This window comes from Parus major, chromosome 2 (assembly GCF_001522545.3).
Source record: "Parus major isolate Abel chromosome 2, Parus_major1.1, whole genome shotgun sequence".
Lineage (NCBI taxonomy): Eukaryota > Metazoa > Chordata > Aves > Passeriformes > Paridae > Parus > Parus major.
Window position 1 is genome coordinate 34,949,642 of NC_031769.1, and position 22,226 is coordinate 34,971,867.

At 40.7% G+C, this 22,226-nt stretch overlaps 1 protein-coding gene across 3 annotated transcripts in view; it reads right to left on the reverse strand.

Annotated features, from left to right (window-relative positions):
- Positions 1 to 4,633: 4,633 nt before the first annotated feature.
- The window catches only part of RFTN1 (raftlin, lipid raft linker 1), a 97,072-nt gene continuing 79,479 nt past the window's right edge, over positions 4,634 to 22,226 (reverse strand). For all 3 annotated transcript variants that reach the window (XM_015617407.2, XM_015617408.3, XM_015617406.3), the window contains exons 8-10: positions 12,244 to 12,347; positions 10,787 to 10,868; positions 4,634 to 7,047 (exon numbers count right to left, since the gene is read on the reverse strand). In XM_015617407.2, coding sequence (XP_015472893.1) covers positions 6,610 to 7,047; positions 10,787 to 10,868; positions 12,244 to 12,347 — 624 coding nt within the window. In that variant the 3' untranslated portion in view covers positions 4,634 to 6,609. The remainder of the gene's footprint in view (positions 7,048 to 10,786; positions 10,869 to 12,243; positions 12,348 to 22,226) is intronic.

Genomic DNA, 22,226 nt, shown 5'->3' on the forward strand with positions numbered 1-22,226 from the left:
TTTTTGGTGGTTTCTCTTTTCTTATGGGTAGCAGCATATTTTCACATTATGAACTTGCTTTGTTAGTCAGCTTTTAAAAAACCTACAGTGTCTGATTCAGCACTTTTAAAGAATTAGTTGTGCAGCAATGTCAGGTCTGTTTATAAGGATAATTCAGGCCCAACCTCTCAATCGGCTCCAAATGAGTACACACTTCCCTCCCCAGTTCTATATAATACATTTACTGTTTTTATAGAAGAGGAGCTGCTGTGTTGTGACTTCCTTCTCTTGCCATTTCCTCTCAGAAAAAAAAAAAACCCTCACCTTTTATGTGGTTTATGTAAGTCATTTGTGTTGACAAAGATATTTTCTCATAATCCTGTTTAGCCCTGAGTTGAAAGTGTTGAGTGCAGCAGTCTTAGGAATTCCTACTCTGAATCTGTGCTGGTGCTGAGGTTGTTCAGCCAAGACTGTGCTTGCATGGGCTGTGTCCTCAAAAGCAGCACTGGCCAGGAACAGCCAAGATGGGGAATCTCCCCCTCTGTCCTGCTTCATAAAGTACAGAGCTTTAGGGGATTCCAGGATGCTTGGAGAAAAGTCTTGGTAAGGTTGGTTTTGCAAGGTGGGAGTGTACCTCTAGGTAAAATGGCCAACACCTGAGTCCTTCCTGAATGAACCTTCTTTGTCCAACTTTTAGAAAAACTCATCACAGTTGGAGACCAACAAAATCTATGAGTTTGTTAATTATCTGCATAGACAGTTCAAGTCCTTAAGTGGCAGAGATTTCTGTTGTACATTTGAATACCTCAATCATAAACAATTATCAAAAATACTAATTAATATTGAATTAGTAAAAATGATAAATAAGGCCTTCCCTTTGTTAGTGGCTCCTTCCCTTGAGTTACATGTTTCAAACATAGTCAACTAGGTAATGCAGCAAGTTTCTTGCCATCAGTGTCTCCCTGCTCTGCCTTAACTAGGGGTTGCAGAGACACTGAACCCAACAGCCAATTCCCAGCCTGCTGCAATCACATTGGTGTGAAGCACTTTGTTTTTCAAGCATAACAGTCCTGTGGTTGGCTAAGAAGGCCTCAAGCCCAACTGTAGCTCTCTCCCAAGAAATCATTTCAACTCCAGAATGCTTCAGTTGTACCCTCTTTATATCAGTCTGGTATGTTGTACAGCTTGGGGGCTACTTACTGCCACACCTATGTGCACCTCATCCTCAAACTGCAGAGGCAGCCCTGCTGGGAAAGGCCAGGCCCTTGCTTTGAGTGAAGCACAAAGCTATGCCTGGGACTATGTCAGAAGCTGATAAATGAAATAATGCCAGCACTTCCTGGGCATCAAAGAGAACATGCTGTACCTGCTACCACATGAAGCACAAGCAACTGAAGGACAGGCTGTATTTTCCAGCAGGAGGGATGACTCTCATTGACAGATCTTTAAGAGTGGCCTCTTGGGGACAGTACTGATATACTGATGAGGCTTTGCCCCTAAATTTATACCTTCTGCTGCCTGCAGCCTCATGCACTTAGGTCTGTTCCATGTGTGTGTAGGTCTGTTCTGTGCTTCTGTTCCATGCAGTGCCACTGCCAGCTGCCACGGCTGGCACCCTGTGTAGCCACTGCAGGCCCAGAGGGGATGTCTCATCCAATCCCTCCTCCTCAAATGAGAGGAAGATTCCTTCTGAGTACCCCTATTTCAATGAATGCTTCCTTGTTAGTTCACTCTAGAATGTAAATAGGACAGCGTGCTTGTCACAAAAAATAACACCAAGGGGGTTTTGTGTTCACAGAGATTGCAGCTGACATGTCAGAGCTTGATGTTCGAAAGAAGCAGGGTTTTCCTAGGAATGTGCAATACACTGCTATCAGGAAGTACTGGTGCCCTAAAATAGCCACACACTAGGCTCATCTGTATTTTAAGTGTCATGATAAAAAGATTCTAAAAATCGTTTAAATATTGTTTTTCTTACAACTTCTAAATAATTTCATGAATTATAAACTGGTACACCATTTTCTTCCCTTAATGCAGAGGGCTTTCTGCAGCCCAAATTACATGTCTTTCACAAACACTCCTCAGACCTGTACCAAAATGTCCATTTAACAAAAGGCATTTTGAAACCTTTGCTTCTGTTATCATCCTCTTTTCCCTCTAACCTCCTTCTGTCATCCCCTGTTACACTCAACCTGAGTGCTGTGGGGCAAGGACACATCTCTGTAATTGTGTGGGCTCACCCGCTTGAAGAGCAGGACGAAACACACGTACACTGCCCTGACACATGGACAAGAATAATTATTTCATGCCCTCCGCCCCCCAAACAGTGGTAACCTCTGGTACTGTGAGCAAGAAGTCCTTTCTTACCTGGTAATAAATGCCATTTCTTAGCCAAGAAATCCGTAAAGCTGTTGACATCCCCTTCCTCCACAGCCTTTTCCTGTTGACACTTAAGAATCTTTTGGAAGTCTCTTTCTAAAGAGTTTTGCAGTCTTTTAGTGAGATGTCAGTTTCACCTTAAAGTCTGCTATTGGATCTGACTCTGCCATAATTGAAGATAAAAATAACATCCCAGAAACATTAACCCATATAAACACATGGTCTACAAATAATTCAATAAACATTATATTGGCCTGCTCTGGCAGGAACAGAGAGCAGCCCCTGCTGTTCAGCTGCTATTGAGTTGGAGAAATATTCTCACCACTTTGGTGCATCTTGTCATCTTAGAAAATGTTTATTCTTCTTACACTTGTGCCATCAGCTAAGGAGCTACTGAAGGAGAAAAAGTAGACTGATGCTTTTATTTTTTTATATTTTTTTTTTTGCAATAAAGGATGAGGAGTGCAAGATGTGTCCATCTATACATTCATATTTGAACTTAAGGAGGTGGTTTATGAGTTACCTGGCGTTGCAGCCTTATTAAACTTTCTCCCTGTGACACATACTATACCAGCTTGCAGTGTGCTCATCTGGTACAGTAAGTATCAAATATTCCTATAGTATTTGCATCAATTTGCTGGAAAAAGAGTGGCTGTTCAGTTACCATTACATCATTTTAGTTAGTAGGGTGCTTTTGTAAGTATGTAACAAAAAGCACTTAAAACTGAAAAGCCTTTTTTCCCCTTTCAATGTATAGGCAAGGTACTGATTAGAGTCAGCTGCCACATCCAGCACCACAGGCACCTTCCTGAGGATGGAGGCTTTGGCAAGGATCACCTTTTAAAGCCAAAAGCACATCTCCACTAACAACCTCAGAGACATATGAACTGTGTCTACAACTACAATTCATAGGCGTGTTGTTTGCTGGCATTCCTCATACTTAGAGAAACATACTTGAGAAATATTTATCAGCAAGAAATTAGTATCTGCTCTTCTTATACTCTTCAGTTCTGGGAAGATGAAAACCCTGCATGAAAGGCTGATCATGCTTCATTTCTGCCCTATAATTGGCTCCCTGAGGCAAATGTAGAGTCACAGCAACTACAAAGAAAAAGCAGGATATCTAAATGCAGAGCTCTTCCTCTGCTCACCTCAGAAATCAAGGCTGACAGAAGAACCAAATTAGGGAGGAATGGGTATATTGTTTTGCACTTAGCTTCATTTCCACGCATATATTAAAGCTACTTTGGGCTATTTCATTTATACTGTTTTCAAGTGTACAGGTCTAATAATCAAAGATTGCATAATAATGATAATGCAAGCTGAGGGACCAGTCCCATCATTTGTGCACTTAACCACTCTCAACATAGTTATTTTCATTATGATGCTTCAAAAATTTGGACACGGTACCCATCACAGTTGTATCCCTCTGCCCCTGCTCCCCACTGTTTGTTACAATTTAAAAAACCCTTTTCCATCTTTCATTTAATTCAGCCACTACTCTTTGACATTCCTCATTTGCCTCACCCAGTCTTTTCTTAAACACCTCCAGGGACAGTGACTCCACCTCCACCATTTGCCTCTCCACCACTGCCCTGGGCAGCCCATTCCAATGCCTCAGCTGGATTTTCTCCTTTGAACTTTTCCTGTGTAAACATCTGGTGGCTTGTTCAGATGACCACTTGCTGACTGCTGTCTTTCACTTCCCTGGTCACTCTGGTGGTCCTGCTTTTTCAGACCAAAATGGCAAAAGCATCTGAGATAAAAACCAGGTAATAACTGTGGAGCCTTGCTGGTGCACCGCAGACCTGCCTTCCCCAGCCCTGATCACATCTGGATCATCTGTCTGGGAGATGATTTAGCTCTCTGACTCTCCTTGGGACAGGGCACAGCACAAGCACGCACACAAGTTGAGATAGCTGAACCAGCTCAGAGTAATTCAACATCACAAGTTGGAACTGATTATGAGATCATAAGCCCCAAACCAGCTGTCCTTTTGAAACTGAAAAAAACATTCAAGTTCTCTTCTGCTCTTCCCAACTGTAACCCAGCTTTTACAGGAACAAAGTTTTAAATCAAGCCTTCATTTACACAAGTGTAACTTCCCCACAGGCCCTTCCATGCCCTGCTGGGAAAGGAAAACCAAGTAGCCAGTTCTGTAGCACCAGTAACTACTGCTAATTCAGTAGTAAGGAGCTTCCCCTCATCACCACTTAAGAGAACTGAGTTCCTCCTTTTGGGGATGAATAACTGGCATTTGTGCACACACCACAAATAAGGAATCTCCTCATGACCTTTATTTCTCTTTAGTTTTGTAAGCAGTTGGGATTCAGTTAAACAAGGTCAAATTGCAATCCAATAAACGTTTTCTATTAAAAAGTATTTGGAGGTGTCTTACTGCTGCAACACTTTCTACTAGCAAAACGTTCATTAAGTATAGTGAATTTTTAAACAAGATTAATACAAAGCTGGTCCTTGAGAAAGAAACAGTCAGTAAAAGGATCTTACGCTAATAAAATCTGTGAACAGGAACTTAAAATTGTACAAAGGAGAGACCTTGTATTTAAGCAGAACAACTGCAGCAATGTATTTCTGAGGCTATTGGAACCCCAGTGTAATCTCAAAATACCAAATAAACAGTTGAAAAATAGCATCAGAAACTGAAGTTACTTACAGTCCTGTGGTTAAAGCACTAAATTCAAAATAAAACACTCTTTAATCAATGACAAAACTACCACTGTGCTTCGTGTGTGTGAAATCAAATGGTTTAAACTTGAGTGCCTTCATCCCAACTAAATGAATATTTAAGTGATGTAATTTTTCCCTTCTCTGCAATGTTCTGCCAACTGAGTAATTTATAGGCATGAAAGATGCTTCCGAACCACTCTAGGTGCACATCTGATACAGAACATAGTCCTTTGTACAGCATTTTGATTTGACGACTAAGGAAAATTATCAAGCACAAATCAGTCAAGGGAAAAAAACAGCTAATCACTTACAGAGCTCTACCTCTTGCTTTAAAACAAGAAAAGCAGGGGAAATTACAATGTTTTTCTCACCTTGTTACCAGATTACTTGACCACTTCTAAGTAAGAATGAAGGTGGCTAAGAAGAGAGAAACCACTCCTTCCTACATTTGTAAAAATACTGAAGTACTTGGAGAACATTGGCACAGAAACTATATTACATGTACATTCACTTGTAAATATTTTTATGTAGCTTCTAACATAAAAAATGTTCGTAATTTTACAGAATTCCATTAGGTATCAGTCCCAAAATATGGTTACTTGTATGAAAAAAACTGTCTGTTAGAGTATTTTCATTTTGGAAGGTCATTTAGTGACATTTGTTGGCCACAGACCCCTGTGTACAATTTCAGTTCTTTACCACAAGGTATTTCATAACAGCGAGGAAGTGATGCAAAACCACCTGGAAAAGGTCAGGAGATAACATCTAATTCCAATTTTAGTGAGGATAACCACTGACAGAAGTACTTTTTACCTGCCTTTTCGTTTCCTTTTTTTCTGTCTTCTGAAGCCCCCACAGCTGCTGATGAACTGTTGATTGGAAAAGACCAAATTGTATTGGAATCATCCACCTCACAAATTCACCGCGGGGTTTGTTTACCCACTGTGCCTGAACAGGTACACAATTTTCTTACTGCTTAAAGATCTGTAAGGGTTAATAAAATTCAGAAGAGAGTATCATCAGTGAGTGTGCTTCTGGAGAAAGGTATAGATAACAGCCATCTTATCTAAGCTTTCCAACTTCAGTTTCAACCTCTTGAAGTCCAAATATCATGTTTATGACACTACAAGCCTAGTGACAAAATAACATCTGGCATAATAACTTCTCCAGAAAAGCTACGTGAACAAGAAAGTACTACATAGTAAAATCTGATCGAACAAACGCTTGCCCTGACCCAGGCTCAAAGCTGGCTTGCTAAGGTTGGTCATGGAAAAAAGTATGATTTCTGTTCCTCCCTACTTTTTAAATTAAAGTGTAGCTCTAGGAGAGCATTTCCCACTACGTATAGTGAAAGGAATTTTGCGGTTTCTGTGGGCTGAAAAGCCTGGGCCCTGTAGATATTTAAAACATTAAAGATACCAGAGTGCTAAGGAACAAAGTAAGTCAAAGAAATGCAAAATAAATGCTGAGTTGAGCAATGGAGTTAGTGGCGGAGATTATCAAAATCTGTTCTTTTGTCTTGGTGAAGTATCAGCCACTCACAGGGTTCCCAAAAAGTAGGTCTTATTCACAGGAGCAGTCCATGTCCAGTGCTGCCCCGTCGCTGCCGCTGCAGCTGTCCAGCCCTGGCGCGCAGCCCCCACCCTCAGCAGCCTCCCCCACGGGGCAGTCAGGCACGCTCTGGCTGAGGCAGACCTGCCCAGCATTGTCACCAGTGTCACAGCTGGCAGGACACGTCTCCACTGCCGCTCCGTCGTGGTGGGCACCTCTGTCGTTGGTGCCGGCTACCTCATCTCTCAAGTCTATGACATCATCTGGCTGCTGTTCTGGATCAGGCTTGGCTGCTCTTGACATTTGTGCTTCTAAGTTTCTCGTGTTCTCTGTGACTTCAAATTCTTGCTTTTCCTGTGCCCTTTGCTTCTCCCTAGTACTTAATTTAGCCTTTGTGGAATTCTTCATTTTTCTGCTGTGCATGTCTTCTTTGGAGAACCTCCAGTGAAACTACAAAGAAGGGATCCAAATGTTAAAGACCATTAGAGGCAATCTCACATGGACATTTACTATCCTGAGTAGACATGTTTTGATTAGTTAATTTTAATTCAAAGACGAAAGGGCTTGACCAGAAAAGACCCAAGATTAAAAGAAGTTGCCTGAACAAATCAGATGGCCTAAAATGATTTCTGTCCACACAGATATCTTTGTTTCACAGAGGAAGGAGAGCTCGATGCTTTCTGCTTCTGCTGTTGCAAGTGCCTGATGGGTTCCTCTCTACACTGTGTGGAAGGGAAGGATATGCAAAGCTGCATAAGTGCAGACAGAAGCAATCCTCTGGCATTATTCCAGTGCTTTTCACCAGGTTAACAGCAGAGCTAACACCACACCCACGACCATACCCAAACAGTAAAACATTCTGAACCATCTGTATGAATGTCTTTTGATGAAAAAGCGAGGCTGCTACTTGCAGCACTCCCACAGGACCTGGCATTTCAGAACTGTTTTAACTACTATTAAAAAACAAAAAGGGAACTAGCAGTACCTTGTAATACTAACTTGACAGGTATAATGTATATAAAGACTGACAAATATATCACTATTATATCTGCTTCCTTTGTCAAAAAAATCAAGTTTCCCAAGGAAAGCCAGACCAGTCACAGAATCACAGAATGGTTTGAATTGAAAGGACCATAAGGTAAACTAGTTCCAAATACCCTGCAGATACAGGCAGAGACTCCTCCTAGAAGACCATGTTGCTCCAAGTTCCATCCAACCTGGCCTTCAACACTGCCGGGGGGGGGGCACCCACAGCTTCTCTGGACAACCTGTGCCAGTGTTTCACCACCCTCACAGTAAAGAATTTCTTTCTACCATCTAAACATGCCCCCTTTCAGTCTGAAGCCATTACTCCTTGCCCTATCACTACATTTCCTGGTGAAGAGTCCCTTTGAGACGTCTCTGCAGGCCCCCTTCAGATACTGGAAGGCTGCTGTGAAGTCTCCTCTATGCAACCTTTTCTTCTCCAAGATGAACAGCCCCAACTTTGTCAGCTTGTCTTCAGAGGAGAGGTGCTCCAGTCCCCTTACCAACTTCAAGGCGTCTTCTGGACTGCTAAGCCATCCTACACAAGTTTGCTAAGTACCTCTGAATGTGCACAACCATTTTTGCAGCAGTGTCATTTGCTGATGGAAGCTCAGGAATGGGTTAGGAGGCAGTATTTGAATGGCATAAATAGGACATTCAGCAAACCCAGCCATGTTCAGAAAAGCCATTTTCTCCAGTGAAATTGGGTCTGTGCTGAGGCTGGCCAAAAGATTTTGTATTCATAAATTTCTTGATCTAGCTATTTATTCCTTAATCAAAAAGCCATTCAAAACTTATTATTAGATTACAAAGCTGGAACTATGTTCTTTCCTCCTGGTAGCCAGAACTTAATGTAAAAGGAGAAGGGGGGAAAAAAAGAAAGAAATTGGCTTTCACATAACTGTTCTCGGTTTTACTTACAGGAAGTTATCTTTCACTTCAATAACACTGCAATTTAGAGAAAGAGGAATGATAACATCTCAGTCGTTGAGCTCAGCTGTTTAAAATTCAGACACCTGAGTCTTTTCTTCTTTGATTTGCAGAAGTTCTGGGCACCCACTACTCCACTTAACTCAAAGCTTTCTTTGACAGAAGGTTAAGATCAGGGCCCTAAAAGTGATAAGCTGTAGGAGGTTTCGTGTGTGTGTGTGTGTGTGTGTGTGTTTAAGGGTACTTAGTCAGGTACTTACACCGTTATTTCACCAAAATGCATTCACCCAGTTTCTGCTAAAATAAGCATCAGTTTTGTATGAAGTGAATGAACACAATTACCTCATCCTTGATTGAATATTACACTAATAGAAGTACTTTGCACTGAAGAGAGAAGCTGTACCACTCCTTGAATATTTCCGTTTCTGTTCCTCTGACTACCTTAAACAACAGTTCGTTGATGTGCAAAGATATGATAGAACATTTTCCATGAATGCAATATCCTTTTAATGTTATCATCCAATTTCCCTCCTCTGATGGTTAGCTATAAACATTTTAGACATGCCATAGTTTAAGTTAAAAAAACCCCTGAGTGCCTGGGAGGTTATATGTGCAACATATTCAGCAACTTTTAATCAAATGCTTGGGTTGGCATCTTTGATGTGACACAACAACAACTTACAGACATTGAACCAGTCTTACATCCCTTTACAGAACTGTAATCAAGGTATGTCATCCTTCCTTGACCTTTGGTATGAAAATGTGCTGTAGTGATTCTTGCCCTCAAATATGCCTTGTATATTTAACACTGCCAAGGAGTGAGTCCTTTGTTTTGTCAACCAGACATTGTTAAGTAAGTTTTTATAACCCGGAATGAAAAAAACTTAAACAAAGTTTTCAGTCATCTGGATGGTATGTATGTGTTATTGTAATACAAGAAATCAGCATCATACTTCTTTCTCTATTTGGGGATGAACAGCCACATATGGGTTCCCATCCCTTCCACTAAAACCACACACAGTGGTAGGAAAAGAATGACCAAATACAGGCAATCTTAACACTCATCCCAAGATCCCTTTAATCACCTGAAAACAAAGAGAGAAAACAAGGAAAAAATGGGCTTTGTAACAAGTTCACACAATATTCTGGACTCCAGCTTTGCTAATGAGAGAGGGTAAATCCTAAATCAGTCACACTCCCAGTAGTTGTCTCCTGCTTCAGTCAGTTCAAACACTCCCCTGGTCTGCACTGTATCAAAAGGACAACTTTCAAAGAACCAGGCTCCAAAATAGTGAGGGCTTCACAGATGTAAACTATCTGCAGTTATCTAAACTGTTGGGTAAAATGCTCCTGGTGCTCAGCTCCGCTCAGCATTTCTGATCTCCTGCTGCAGCTCAGCTCTGCATGGCCTCAAGCGCCCACTCCTGCAGGTGACTTTGGGCTGGCAGCACCCACCAAAGCCCACAGAGCCAGAACAAAAACGAGGCTGCATTAGTCGGCAACCTCATTGTCACGTGGTTCCAGAGATCTTTTCATCTGGCTTTCCTGATCCCTTGCATACTGAAAGGGCAAGGCAAATTTCACCACTGTAGGAAGGCCATCACTTTCTCAGTTTCTAGTCCCTGTATTTCTCTCTCCAGCTGTACGACATGCCAGGTTTGGGCAGGGGTTCCCGCAGCTATGTGTTTAAAAATGGAAGTGGGAATACATACAGGCATCCACATCCATACACCATTAGCTGTCACTATGTCTTTGGCTAATTTAGCTGGATTCTAGAGGCTTTTCTTGGTTAAATTGCAGCAAAATTCATTAATATTCATACAATAGAAACACCAGCCAAGATCAGGCCTACATTGTGCCAGGTTCTACCAAAACAGAGAGACAGAGAGCAGTTTAAACAGAAAATACAGGAAATGGGTGAGAGAAAATAGTGTTGGTTCCACATTACAGGTACTGAAAATGAGAGAATTTTAGGTCTAAATGAAGGTTGGTTTAAATTAAGAAAAATCTGCATTTCTTATGCTGCTGTGAGTTCAACAGAGAATGAAATCTAAGAGCTTTGACATCATTTGAGCATTTTTTGTTTCTTTCATTTGAACAGTTCCATTCCTTGTGTCTCTTTACTGTATCACAGAAACATTGAAGAAGCCATTTTACTTCTATGGGAAATCAATTTCAATATAAAAATACCACCAGCAAAACCCAAAGAAACCAGAAAGTCAAGGTTATTTACCTTAGATTCTTTCTTCTTTGCTTTCTGGGGCAAAGACGGTCTCTGAAGAAACACAATTTGCTTTGTAGATAAATTCCCCTCCCTGAAAAGAAACAAATGCACACTCCTGAGAATGAATTAAATTCACATCCAGCATCATTCAAAGTGAAAATCCATCTCAGTCATTTATTTCTGCAGGTCAAAGAAGAACAAAATGAAGAATGATCCTCACATTGCTTGTCCCTGGTGTCTCTGAGCAGTCTGGTATTTTGGGGGGCAGGGAGAGTGGAATGTTCAGACTGATAGAGCCTGTCATCCTGTGACACAATTTTGCTGAATGTTTTAGCATTAGCGTGTAAATACAGAATAAATTGTTTGGAACAAAAAGGAAGAACCCCAAGAGTCCCAGTGCCTGTGTCTCAGCAACATTAGAGCGTTCCTTCCCTCTTGCCCTCCCTCCTGGGGCAGTGATCTGGAATGGGGCTGGGTGCTCCTTGTAGATCAGCATGGCAGGAGGAACAACCACTAGATGGGTGCCCTTCTGCACTGACCTCTGTTACTCAAGGTATTAGTGGGATACAGAAAGCTGGAAGAGAAAGAAAATTATATATATATATATATATCCTTAAGAGTCAGGGATTACGAATCATAACTGTGATTTTCGATTCATTCTTATATTTAAACATTTATGCAAAACTTAAATACAGTTTTTCCCTCAACACAGATGGCCTTTTACTTTTTAGGTTTTTGCGTGTAGGAGTAGTCTTCATCCAAATCTCATAAAGAACTGGGCATATTTTTACTCTTTTAAGATAGAAAATCGTGACTGATTATATTGGTCTATATATACATACAAATATATTCCTGACCAGTGAAAATTCAGAAAGCACCATCTTCATGATTAATAAGTGGTATGATTGTTTTTCACCAGTTATGAAGATTATTTTTAAGTGATTTGCATTTATATTTAAAAACACAGAATATAAATAATAACAAGTAGACCAGAGTATTATTATATCTGCACACAAAGCTACTAGAGCAGTGACACACTAATCTCACAGGGTTCTGCTCAGCTAGACTGTATCAGCAGCATTAGACTGACATCTATTTAGATTAAAATTACTTTTCTTCAGCTAGACAACATCTCACTCCAAACATTATCACACATTTTGTCTTTCCTCTAAAGGATGTTACTGGAAGATCCAGAGCAGGAATTTAACAGTCATGGAGTTTACAGAGAGGCAGAAACAACACCCAGAAAATTCACGCAGAAACCACATTGCCACCTTGCAGTCTTTCTGCCCACCAGACATGTGCTTCCTGCCACATGTGACTTGTGATGCTCGGAAAACCCCGAGAACAGCTGCAGCAGGCTTTGCAAGGAAATCCACACTGCCTGCACAGGGAATTGCTTGTGCAGACTGCGGTGCTTGTACAGCAATGGCCTTGGCCAAATGGCAGCACCCACCCCTCCCTACCTGTTTGTCTTCACAATGGGAGTAGGAAGCACGCACGTCAGCTGCCAGCCGTACATGGCAAGGGAATTCAGCAGCGGAACGTAATCTGTCTGCACTTCAACTCCCTGGGGAAGGAAAAGCAACAGTTGGCATCATCACTTGGAGTGCGACATTTAGCTTGACACCAAAAAAAAGCCCGAGAAAAAATACATGTGTGGGTTTTCTCAGAGGCAGAAAGGGGTTTTGCACTGAAGTGGGTCGTGTTTTATGTTCAGCTAGGCAGGAAGGAAAACGTTCAAAAACATGAGACAAATGACCGACCGCCCATACATCCCAAACTGTTAAAGCAGTTTGTTTAAAATGGTAAACATCTGTGATCTTGTTCTTACACTGCCTGACTCATCCATCTAGCTTTAGATCATTCCAGATTAATTCATTGTATGTTATCAATTATCTCCTCCGGAGGAAAATTATGTTCAAGTAGTTAATAAATGACAGCATTGCTTTGCTCAGATTCTGCACTTGTCTAAGCTTCAGCACATCCTGAATATCTGCACTGAAATCAGTCGCGCTACTCTGCCATGATGGATCAAAAGGAGAATAGCCAACAACAGCAGCAAAAAATATGAGTCTGTTCCTTTTATCGCCCGCAAATACGCATCGCTGCCTTCTTATTTTGAATCAGGAAATCTGTGGGCGAGACGAAAAGCTTTGCCTTTCATTGCAGGAGTCTGGCTCCTGCTGCACATGTACCCAGCAGAGCCTTGCTCATTCCCTTTCAACTAAATGGCAGACCCAGCAATCCACACAGAAAGAACCACTGGTGGTTTCAACAAAGATTATTCCAGTGAGGTGTCTAATTGCCAAGACTGCCGGTAATTTAATGAATAGATGCTACAGCATATTTACTAGTTTTTAATTTTAATAAACACAAAGCAGACAAATGGTAACTACTAGTCTCGACAAATTTAACTAAATTTGATCGGAGTAACAATTACATTTGCCAAAAATCTCAGGCTCCTACACTGGTTTCACGTGCATGTAAGGAGTTTTAACTGCCAATTCGCAACACTGGGGAAGGCACAATAGTTTTGCAGCTCCAAAAAATCCATTTATTCCACAGTAATGAAACAGTCATTTGATCAGAACTAATCCAAATCCTGCTGTAGTTATTTCAAGGTATTTTAGTGAATTCCAATCTCAGCTGTTCCTTTCTTCTAGCAAATGTAATTTAGGTCACTTATATCTTTATAACTGAATGGCTGCCTGACTATACCTATTAAAAACCCGATCATGACTACAAGTGCAAATAGCTGAAGAAGCTGTATCAGTCCTGCTTAAAAGGAAAATGTTTAAAATCTCTACCCCAGAAAGAGCCTGCAAGAGAACACTACTAATGTTACTTCTGTACAGAACCTTGTGGGGGCTTAGAGAGGTAGTGCTACTTTAAAACATCATCCTGTACAAACTGGAATTTCTACATGGGAGAAGAATGAGACACCCTGTGAGAGGGAGGCAATACCACATAGCCCTTAACTTGTGTCCACTGGAGCTATCAGGACTTACTCTGCAGCTGTGACCATGGTAGATTCAGAGTCTCCTTTGACTCCCATTTCCCTCTTGAAGACGGATATTTGCACACTCCTCCCAGTTTTTAAAACAGAGTGTCCAAGGGTAATAAAAAATTCATGACATATCTATATGCCTTTAAGATAAAATGTCTCAAAAAGACATATGAATAACACACTGAGATTTATGAAATTGGTCAACAGTGCCTTCAAAAAATAAAGATGAAAATATGTAACATGATGATTAAGAATAAGGTCAGAGCATCCACCATCACAAGCTCTTCATGAGGTGCCACATAAAAGGATCTGTCTAAAACATTCCCTCCATCAAACTGTCTGCAGAGGAAAAACCAGAAGGGGCTCACTCATTTAGAGGAGGGAAGCAGATCAGGAAAGACTGGCACAGCAGAGCTTGTCTGTGCCCCGAGGAACATCTTGTGTTGTAAAGAGAATTTCTATTTTGAATTCATTGCCTTAGGTGAGTGATTAGCAGGGGGAACCTTCTTCTTGCATCAGGATATGCAACAAATGTCAGAAATCAGAGGGAGATTACGGCAATGAGGAAGGACATCAATACCACGCAGAGCTCATTTGGCTGCTGTAGAAGCCAAACTGTTTCAGGGACATGCCATCACTCCTGCCACAACCCCTGTCCCTAAAGGCTCTGAGCAGCAAGACAGGGCTGGCTTTGGACCTGTCTGACTTGTCAGGATTAAGCATCATCTGCAGCAGATGATGGTGTATTTTACAACCCAGTGGTGCAGAAAGAAAACAAGCAGGTAAGCACATTCAAAAGGGTAAAGTTACCAGAAAATAAATTTAAGTCAATTAGACCTTAAAAAACAGGCTTTCTTTTTAAATCTGGCAACGTAAAAAAAATCAAAAACAACCTGTTTATTTAAAGAGTTCTACTACACAGTTGATACAAAAAGGTGAGCTCCTGTTTCTCCCATGTGTTTGTACCCAACACCCCAGTGTGCCTGCTGGGCTGTCTGGAGGCAGGAAGTGTGTACATGATGCAGAGGTGTTCCCCCCTCTGAGCTCCTCAGGCCCTTTAACAAACCCACTCCAACTCCACAATGCTTCGCTGGAGTCAGACACTGCACCTCATCTCCAGGTCCTTGGGGAATAGACTACTCCCAACAACTGGCTGAGTTTGAAGATGACAGACAAGAGGAAGGAGTCACTCCAAAATAAACAGGTTAATCCACATGGGCTTCAAACTCCCGACTTGCAAATACAGATAATTGAAGCTTTTTCTAAGACCACATGAAATTATTTCTCCCTCCCCCTCCTGAATCATTGGCTGTAATTCTACCCGATGAGTGGAATTTGTGTGCCAGCAGGAGTCACAGTTATACAGACCTTTAATTGGTGTCATATTAAATGCTTTCCAGAGCAAAAATGCTTCTAAACAAACAATACACTGGGGGATGGGTGCAGAGAAAAAGAGTCATCTTGTACTCATTTTATATTTAATAGAGTAATTATTTTATCTACTATTATTAGAGACAATAGAAATGAAATTTCAAACACACTATTCCCTCAAAAAAAAAAGCACAATGCTCTTTCTAACTAACAAATACTGGATTTGAACATCAGTAGTAGAAAAAACCATGCCAGAGCTCTCCTGAAAAAGAAATGTTCAAACAATGCATCTCAAACTGGGAGACATTTCATTCACTGAAAGGGTGGAAAATTTTAATTAACTTGCTTCCCACTCTCCTGTGGATGATAAGTAATCTCTGATCACACCTTGAGTGTCAAGAAGCCAGAGCATATTGAGCTAGGCTTTTCCCTTGACTTGCATCACATGAAAAGGATTTTTTTATTTGTAGTTGTATTGTTTGTTTCCAGCATTTTTTCCTTTCACAGTTGCTTCTGCTCATTACGGAAAAAAAAAAAAAAAAGATAAAAAAAATGATAAGAATAATATCTAGGGCAAGCCACACAAACAACTGCATTAACAATTTTTCTTTTCTTCCCCCCCTACTGCGGCAATTTTAACCACAGCAAGAAAATAAACAAGACAACTACTAAGCTCTTGTGAGACAGAAGTTCTACAGAAATCAGTCTTTCCTGGGCTAAGTGAATGTGATTTAGTTACAAGGCAGCTATGGATTGTCACTGTTTAATATTTTTTTCCAACATGGATTAAAGAGTGGTAGATTGAAAATCACATTAAATAAATCTTAATAAAAACCTTTATCAGCAAATCCTAACAGACTGCATACCAAAATCTACTGACAGATGGCAAAGAGGATGGGAAGTAAAAAAAAACAAGTTGCTTTGAAAGTGTAACCTACTGTTTGTTACAGAAAATGGGCACTGCATTCAAACCCAGCTCCTTAAAAAAAATAGAGGGGAGAGCCCACCAGGGCTGCACTGCGCACCCCCAGCCAAGGCTGGCTGCCAGTCCCCAGCTCTGCCAAAGCCAAAGCTTGTCTGTCCCTGGGCACTGAAGGGAAGAAATGGTAGTGGCAAAGGCAGGACTTGCACCATAGTGGAAAAAGAAAGAAAATGCAATGAGAGAAATTGAGTATCTGGACTGTGCAAGAATGACCCAGTAAAAACATGCTGCAAACATTTTATGTTTGCAGCAACACAACTGACAGGGGGAATAAATTCGAGCTCTAAACTTGTGAATTATTTGCCTTTTTCCTTTTCAGACTTCTTCCAAGATGTAATTTCTGCTGACAGTGTAATAGTATTGAACCATTAAAAACATTTATTGGAAGCAAAAGAGAGGTTTCATAAATGCTCCAGCAATAAAGTTGGTCTTTGTTCTTCTAGTATTGAGCTGCTCCTGAATTTCCATGTGTAACACACCACAGCACCTTGCTGGCAGACACCTGCTACATATCTATTAACTGTGGAGCAGAGGGCTGTGGATGCTCCTTGGCATTCTTAGAAACCACCAGTAGCTTTGGGAAGCAGGTTGGTCACTGACCAATGAGTAGCTGCCAAATGGGGACCTTTAGGGGAAAGGTAACAGAAAAGAAAAAAAAGAGAAATAAATCCACAGACAGGCTTTTCCCTCAATATTCTGGGCTTATGTAATTTAGAATTTAGAATTATTAATTTACAATTACTAATGTGAATTCCTGCAATGCGCAGTATCTTGGAGAATATAATAAGGCTGTAACACTATATGAGGCAGCATCATGTCAAAAGAGTGTTTCTGCAATTCAGATGTGTCCAGTAACAATTTTAGTACACACACAGGCTGCTGAGTAGCATTCACAGCTGGCTCCACATCTAGGGTAAAATTAAAACAACAACCAAAAAAAAAAAAACCCAAAAAACCCTGTGCCCACAATGCCTGCTTCTCTCAGTGACTTCTGTGGTTGCAAATCCTGTTTTCTAGCAGAAAGATCCTGATACTGCCTGAATCTGTAACACAGAAGTATGTTTGCACAGCAACACGATTCTGCATTTATAAAAGTACAGGTCCAGCAAAAGCTGGACAACGTGAATGTGTTGATACGGAGGGTTGTCCACACAGGAAACATCCTATGAAATGTGTTGAACTCACCACTGCACAGACAATGTACATATGATGGGACAGCTCCATTTAACTGTCCAGAAAAAGAAGAACTAAATGTGATAGCAATCCATCAGTACACCTTCTTAAGTAACTATGGCATTTTTACCTTCACAATTCCTGCAACACTTGAAGTGTACCTTAAGGTGAGCATTGATTTTACTGTTTGTCCATCAATTCTTTGGAGGGAAGAAAAAAAAAAAAAAAACCAAACACTAGCTGAGAACTTACATACCCCAGTGTGCCCTACACACACAGCTTAATCATCCCCATGGAGCCTCCCTGACACAATTCCCTCTGGTTATAATTTATTCCCAAACATGTGGCTTTTACCAGAAGGCTTTGTGCACCACTCCCCAGTTATGCAAGTAGTGATCTATTTCCATGCAAGCACTGCAGCTGAAGCCTAGATCATCCATTGCCAGTGGCTCACACAGCAGGAAGGCGAGTGCTGCCCTGCCCCTCGTCACAGGCAGGCTCTGTGTGCAGCCTGTGGGGTCCCAGCACCCACTCCTACAGCCCTCAACATCCTCACACAGATGCACTATCCAGGGCACTACCCAGCTGGAGTCAGCTACTGGGCAAAAGAGACATGTGCCCAGGGTGGTTTTATAGGAAGTATAAAAGAAGACTGAAATACTTTTTCTCAGCTTGTTTTTAAGCAGGAACTTTAGATCTGGGATGTTCACCCTTCCCTTGAAGATTTTATGAGTGAGCAGAGAACTAATTCTTAGAAAACTGTGACAGGTAGGAAGGATTTTTTAATCCATACTGTGCTCAGCCTCTTTACTTCAAGCACCCTTTAGTCATACAGAAGAAGTGTTCACCTTGTTAGATGTTCAATGCTACCAGAGCCACAAGAAATTATCAGGGACGTTCCAAGTCCATATTGCTAGATTTTTGTTACTACATCAAAACCAATGAAAAGATTAACCTATGGATTTTAATTGGTTTTAATCCTATGTCTACTGAGTTCAGCAGACAAATATATATATATATATATTTATATATATATGCTGCTTTCATATCTTATATAAAGGAATGAAACAAGACTTATAAAAACTTTTGGAAGATAAGAGGCTCCTGAAGGTTTTGTTCAGCTCTTCTTAAAAAGCAACAAGAATTCAGCAATAGATACTGCTGAAATATTATGTCCAGGCAGCATATCTGTCCTTTGAGTAGTAAAGAGGGTCACACACATGGCTCCCCTGGGCTTTTCATGCCCATCACCATCAGCTCCTCTGCTGACCCGGTCACGCCTTTCTCCCGTGGCCGGAGACAGCAGAACATGGCTTAACTGACATATGACCTAAATCAGATTTACAGACAAATCAAATCCTCATTTCCAGAGAATTTGTTTCAAGGCTTACATTAAGGCAACTTGCAACCTAGGCTCAGCAGAGATAAATTTTTAAATCTTTTGTTATGTCGCACTTTAAAAGGTTTACCATGTCTACAGTGGAGACTGACCCCATTCAAGTCTGCCAGGGAAATGGCAACACCACAATGCATTTGAGATTTTAATTCCTGTCATAACACCAAAGGTATTGTACAGCAGCAAATAAAAAGTGATGAATCAGCAGCTCAAGATTTTCAATGAGAAAATACATGTAAATTAAGGACAGTATTTTCAAAATGAACACAGCTTCAGAGCCAGAACAATGCAGCAATATAAGATAAACGTTATAGCACTTTATTTTAAAGACAGTATTAGCTATTTTGTCTTGGGTAATGGGGAAGGGAAGGTGACAGATTTAGAAATGGGGAGAGGGAAATCATGCAGGCTCTGATTAATCAGAACTGTCTACCTACATTTGCCTACACAAGCAGAATTAAAACCATCAAACAAGTTTTAGGGACAGATCTCAGAGACTTCAGTGGAAATAATACGTCCTGACATTTTTACAGTTAAAGTGATAAGGATGAGTGCAGTATTTTGTCATAACAAGTCCTGTGGTCATTTGTAGAAGATGCCACAGCTCTACTTTGAGAAGAAAGAGTTAAAATTACTCAGAGCTATTACATCCTGTCTGCTGCTTGGCGGGACCACATACTGTGACAGCTGCGAGCTTTACATCCTCTACAAACTGACATTTTACACACATACTGAGTGCATCACACTGTTCAGCTTGTTTTCTCTATTAGCCTTAGCAATTAAAAAGGCAGCACTTTCCCTGCTAAGAGGTGTGCCAACCCCTCTCTTTTGTGTTAATGGTTAAACAGCAACCCTTTACCTTTTCATTTAGAAAGGTTTTCTTTCTAAAGGGCATCGATACATGCTGCATGTCTCCCTTTCTAAAAAAGCTTTCTTTTGTTGTGGCTGGGATTCTTTTGTTTGTTTCTTCTTCTTAATTAGGATACAGCACAATAAATTTACATTATAAATTTACATTCAGTTCAGACCACATCTGAATAACACCAAAGCTCATCCAGATAACCAAATCTGATACAAATTTTAAATAAGAACCTACTATATACATTCATGTCATGCTGCTTATCAGGGCTTCTTCCACTGCCTTAGTAAAAATGGAAATAACAAATAGAAAATGTTAACGTAGATCAGAGCTGAATGTACACCCAAAAAACCCTAATCTTCTACATAATGAGTCATTCCACTGCTCCATAACTATCTCTGTAACACTCATAACAGCAAGAAGCCTTTATTGGCTCTTGGACATCTTCTGGCACCACTGAACTCTGTCTCCTTCCCCATTTTACAGTCCCTTCCTCTGCCGCTGCATTATCCCATCTTGACGGTAAAAAAGCTGAATTGCAACAGGGTTTAACACTTGGTCTTCTGGGTATGACACTGTGCAAGTGCCTACAGATCCCCCAGCTTCTACTCCTCTCACTGAGTCCATGACTTTACCTACCTACACCTATTATGTCTCAGAAAGCATGAGGCAAGATATATCCTGACAGTTATTCAAATTGCAGGAGGAGAAAACCAAGGTGACCAGCTCTGCTCTTTCTCTAGGCAAGACCTTTGCGAGACTTCCGTAATGCCTCAAACATTCTTCCTCCACAAGGTTTTTTCTTCCCCATACTCTTTCACTTTCAGCTTGGTGTGGAATGTTTTTGTAATGCCCACACAACAGCCATGCTTGATCTCAAAAGAGCAAAACTGCCAGGGAACACTCAGCATTCAGATTTTTAATTACAGCAAAGAATAATCTGATCACACTGACAAGCTCTGTATATGCTATCAGTCAGTTTCTGAAATTGCACATCCCAAATCTTATGTCTGGAAAAGGAGATTCTCCACATTAGCCCTCACAAAGACATGGTGTGTAGCAGTACAGCATCTCCTGACACACCAGATGGCATTGGGAGGTTCATTCCTTAATCTATTGACCAGCTGTGCTCTTCAGCATGGAATTGCTAGAATTGAAAGCAAATGATACTCCACCTACGAAGCCTCTAACACTTCAAAGGGCCCTGATAGAAAATATTATTCTGCTGTATGCTGGTGTTTTGGTCAGCACTCTGCCAACACAGGATCCCCATTGTCCTTGTCATGTAGCTTGACAGAAGCTGTCTTGTGCCCACACAGATTATGCCTAACTTTCTTCCAATATCCTATTGAGATGGAGAACCTTGGATTGGTTGTTTGAGAGCCAAACTGGCTCTGGCCAAAAATTTGTTTATAACTTGGAAAACTATTTCCAACATGGCTGTAAGTGATGGTTAAGGAAAAGTAATATATATTAGATCAAGCATGCCCCAAATGTTTTGCATACTTAGCATATCTGGTTTAGTTTCTACTGAAAGGAATCCAGTTTGTGCACTGTGGGACCATTCTGTGAGGTGAAGTAAAGCACATATTAAGGATGGATCAGAGGGTTCACATCAAAAAGGCACTCCTGATCTGAATTAAAACATTTGTACAAACACAAGATCCTCTAAACTTCCTGAACCCACAGCCTTGTCCAGAAAGGAGTTACACAGACCTGCTGCATATATAATTACATTAAATATGTCTCTTTTGTTTGCTTTGCACCTGGCCTTGACTAGTGCCATTTGGCACTTGGTTCTTATACTGGAAGAGATATCGAAGAATTTCTATTTACCACTTTCCCATGTTTTAGGTGCTCTCTACCTACTCCATTCCCTGCAACTCTTCTCTTTTCCAGGCTGAAAGGACACACATGTAAAGTCTTCATGATATGGAAGTTGTCTGTATCACTGACCATGCCCACTATCTTCTCTGAACAATTACTGTGCTAACACAGCCTTCTAAAATAAGGTGCTGTCAAACACAGCGTACACAGTAATATGGAGCAGTATATACTTGCTGTTTCACCCTCTATTCATTTCCTAACAGTTTTAAGCATATGGTTAACATTACTGCTTCTTAACATTTGCCTTCTTGATCAGCCCTGACCTAATGCACTCATGAAACCATCTGTCATTACCCCAAAACCTTGTTCCTGAGTGGCAACACTGCAATTTGACCCTAAAAACGAACAAGAATTTACAGTCAAGTCTGTCATAACTGGAATAACATTTCATGCAATAAAGGAATAATTTTTCAGACACACATCAGCAACAAGATAATTAACGCAACAACTGCTATTACTGCACTAAACTGTTCTGCAAGTTGTTTGTAGCCATTACTATTTGGCCATTTCTTGCTGCACTACAAAATAATCATCTAATAACAAAACTCTCAATCTTAGTCTCCTGGAATTTTACACACTTACTCTAGCATTTGTCTCATTTTCCCTTAATCTGTTCTTCTGCCATGTGTGTGCCAAAAGGAGGGATTATCTTTCTAAGGATTTTACACCCTTTACAATACATTCCAAGTGAAATGATCAGGTATTGCCTCTATAGATACACAGCATCTATTTCTAGCAGACATCAGATAGAAAAAAAAAAAACCTTCTAAG